This window comes from Tribolium madens, unplaced genomic scaffold (assembly GCF_015345945.1).
Source record: "Tribolium madens isolate multiple individuals breed KSU strain unplaced genomic scaffold, Tmad_KSU_1.1 Scaffold_36;HRSCAF=137, whole genome shotgun sequence".
NCBI classification, from domain to species: domain Eukaryota; kingdom Metazoa; phylum Arthropoda; class Insecta; order Coleoptera; family Tenebrionidae; genus Tribolium; species Tribolium madens.
The window spans coordinates 9-3,176 of record NW_025401002.1 but is presented as its reverse complement, the minus strand read 5'-3'; the positions used below and the strand labels follow the sequence as shown (position 1 = coordinate 3,176).

At 34.0% G+C, this 3,168-nt stretch overlaps 1 protein-coding gene across 1 annotated transcript; it reads left to right on the top strand.

Annotated features, from left to right (window-relative positions):
• Window positions 1-265: 265 nt before the first annotated feature.
• LOC123006894 lies at window positions 266-2,007 on the top strand. The gene has a single exon (XM_044401800.1). It carries the CDS (start codon window positions 699-701, stop codon window positions 1,680-1,682), a length of 984 nt encoding a protein of 327 aa, XP_044257735.1. The 5' UTR covers window positions 266-698; the 3' UTR covers window positions 1,683-2,007.
• Window positions 2,008-3,168: the final 1,161 nt, after the last annotated feature.

Sequence of the window (3,168 nt, the reverse complement as noted above, 5' to 3'; positions counted from 1 at the left end):
ATTTCAAAAAAAAGTGAAGAGAAAACGAAAATACTAAGTGTTTTGTTAAACAGTTAATTTTATTGAACAAAATAAGCACATTTATAACCTGAATTTGCAGTTTTTTATTTTATTTCAATAAAAAAAAAAATCTTTTAAAAAAATATCCAAAACTGAACTGAATTTTGTACTTATTAAAAATTAGAACCATTTTTTTGTGTTAATTTTAGTAAACAATTTTAAAATAATTGTTTATTACCTATAGTTTTTCTAAAACTGTTTTATTCTGATGGCAAAATTGTGTAAGGAATGTTCGTAAAACTTTCATTTTTGCATCCGTTTCCGAGCATTTGAAATGAATTCCTCTGTATGTCGTCAAAGAGTGGTTCTCACGTGGCCTGATGGGCATCAATTCACCCGTCTGTTATAGATCCACACACATGTGATAATTATAGCACCACAGACTAATATAGTGAGTCTTGCACTGCGTTGGTAGTTCCAAAGCGGTCTTCAAAGCGTAAAAATGTGAAAATTTCAAGTGTTATGTCACCATCATATGATAGCAAAACACAATAATGCGACCTTCCAATAATTTACCTTTAACAGTTTCGTCGACGTCAACATTTTCCTTCCTTATCTAACCGTACACACAACCCAATTAGCGTTCATCCTGGTTTTTGTCAGTAAGTGGCAGCGAATCGTGCGATACGTGCACGAAAATGAAAAAAATTTGCAAGAAAATCACAAATCGAATCAGCGTTCCGAAAAAAGCACCAAGTGATAGAAAATCAGGTTCGTACGACTTGGAAGCGGCCCAGAGAGAATACGACGCCACTAGAACCGTGCCAAGTGCTGTTTACACTAGTGATAGTGATAGTGACAGTGAAAAATTCCAAGACGCGAGTGATAACATGGAACCAGTCACTTACGACGTCCCCAGAATCAGCTTCTCGTTCATAAACGAGCCCAAAACCCCCATAGTGGGGCTCATCAAGTGCGGGAGCGACCCCAACCTCGTCCTCCGGGACAAACCCGACGACGACGACGACGACGGACTTTACAAAATCCCGCGACGATTTTCGCAATCTTTGACCGATTTCAAAGTCGAGGAGTTCCAAGCTTACACTTCCGACCACTCGAGCATCGAACATGTGTCTTGCAGTCAAGTCATCGTGCAAAAACCGGAATTGGACTACTGCAAGGCCCGGAGTAAACTCCCGCTGAAACTCCGGAGACCCACGTTCCTGAAAAAGCCCAGAGCGTGGAACCAAATCCGGACGAAATTCAGCAATATCATGATCGAGCATGCGGCCCAACAGCGTGTGGGGGCCTTCAATGACAAGGAGAAAATCACCCTGGAAGAAGTCTACAAAACGTCCAAAACCAAATGCAAAAACGCGTTTAGGAGCACCACGAGGATTTTCAAGCGGAATCAGGATTCTCTAGATAGTGAAAATTCATTTGTTAAAAATGACGCGTTTTTCGCCAAAGTACCACTCACACCGAATGATATCGAGTACAAGTTTGATTACAATAATGATAAAGTTGGGAAAAATGATGATGAGAAAGGTGATTTTGATTTTTCTTCGATTAAATCGGCCTTCCGGAGAAGCAAATTCGTGGCGGTGGAGGTGAGAACTGGTGTTAATCTAGAATCGTGCAATTCTATTTTTTTTTATTCGATTAAGTGGAGCAGCAGATAATTGGGCTGAAATGTAAGAGGTTAAATAAAAGGTGAGAGGTTGAAGAAAAACATAGGAAACTTCGAATTTTTACTTTTATTGACTTAAATCTAATTGTAGCAAGGTGCTGTTCCAGAAACAATAAACACAACGTGTTTTTCGAAAAAATAAAATAAATAAAACTAAACATTATAGGAGTCATGTGAATGGTAAATGTTCTTGATGCTTTCTCTGTACTGTTTCAAAAGATTAATTATTTAATTAATGAAAATGTTTTGCAGTAAACATTCCTAGAAATCTGCATTATTAAATACAAGACATTAAGTGTAATGAGCAATTGTTTCCAGTAATAGTAAAATTCATTTTTGTTAAATACAGAATGTCCGGAAAGTCGCGCTCCTCCGTGACACTGTATCATCGGGCGATGCCCTAGACAACAAAAAAAAATATTTCAAAAAATATATCTATAAAAATTTCGAAGTTATGAAAGTTTTAATTTCGCACTTTGACTCTATTTATTTCTGTTAAAAAAATAATTTTAAAAGTTTTTTTCTACTCCTAGAAGAGGAAATAAGGAAGCTGTATCCTAAATTGTAACTCTGTTTAGTGTTATTTGCGGTTTTTATTGGCAAAACTTTTGTACCTTTACTAAATAATTATAAAAAAATATATACAAGATCAAAATAAAAATACAAAAAAAATGTCAAAATTTTTTTACAGATAGAATTTTTATTTTGCATGTTCTTGGTATATCTTATCTTACTTGAAATTTTTCTCTGGGGCGCGAGTTCTGACACACGCTGTATATGAGATTTTGTTATTCTTTGTTAAATTTTGAATGGGCCAAATAAGATCCATATGAAAAAATCGATTTTTTTTAAGTTTTGGCTGTGTAAATTGCTTAAAAAAGCTGAAAATGCGACTTTCTAAACATAAAATTACAATGTAATTGGTTAGAATGCTCTACGACGAGTAGTTTTCGAGATATCGAACCTTTTTAACTTATACTATAAAACACGTGTGTTTTGAAAAAATAAAGTATATAAAATCAAAAATTTTACAAGTAATGTTACATGTTTCAAAAGATTAATTATTTAATTAATGAAAATGTTTTGCACTAAACATTCTTAGAAACCTGCATTATTTTAAACACAAGACATTAAGCGTCGTTTAATGAGCAATTGTTTCCGATATTTAAAAAATTCATAAGATTTTGTTGTTTTTTAGTCCACAAAACGTTGGAAGATTTTTTTTTAATTTTTTAATAGTTGCCTAAAAATACTGAAAATATGATTTTCTAGAAGTAAAATTACGACGTGATTGATTAAAATGCTCTAGGACGAGTATAATTTTCGAGGTATCGAGCTATTTTAACTTGTAGTATAAAACCATGAAAAACTACAGCGATTTTGCACGTGCAGTATACAATATTTTATTTTCCTCCAAAACGAAATAAAGTGACACTTTAGTCCCTCAGGAATAAAATAAATGACACACCGAATATTAT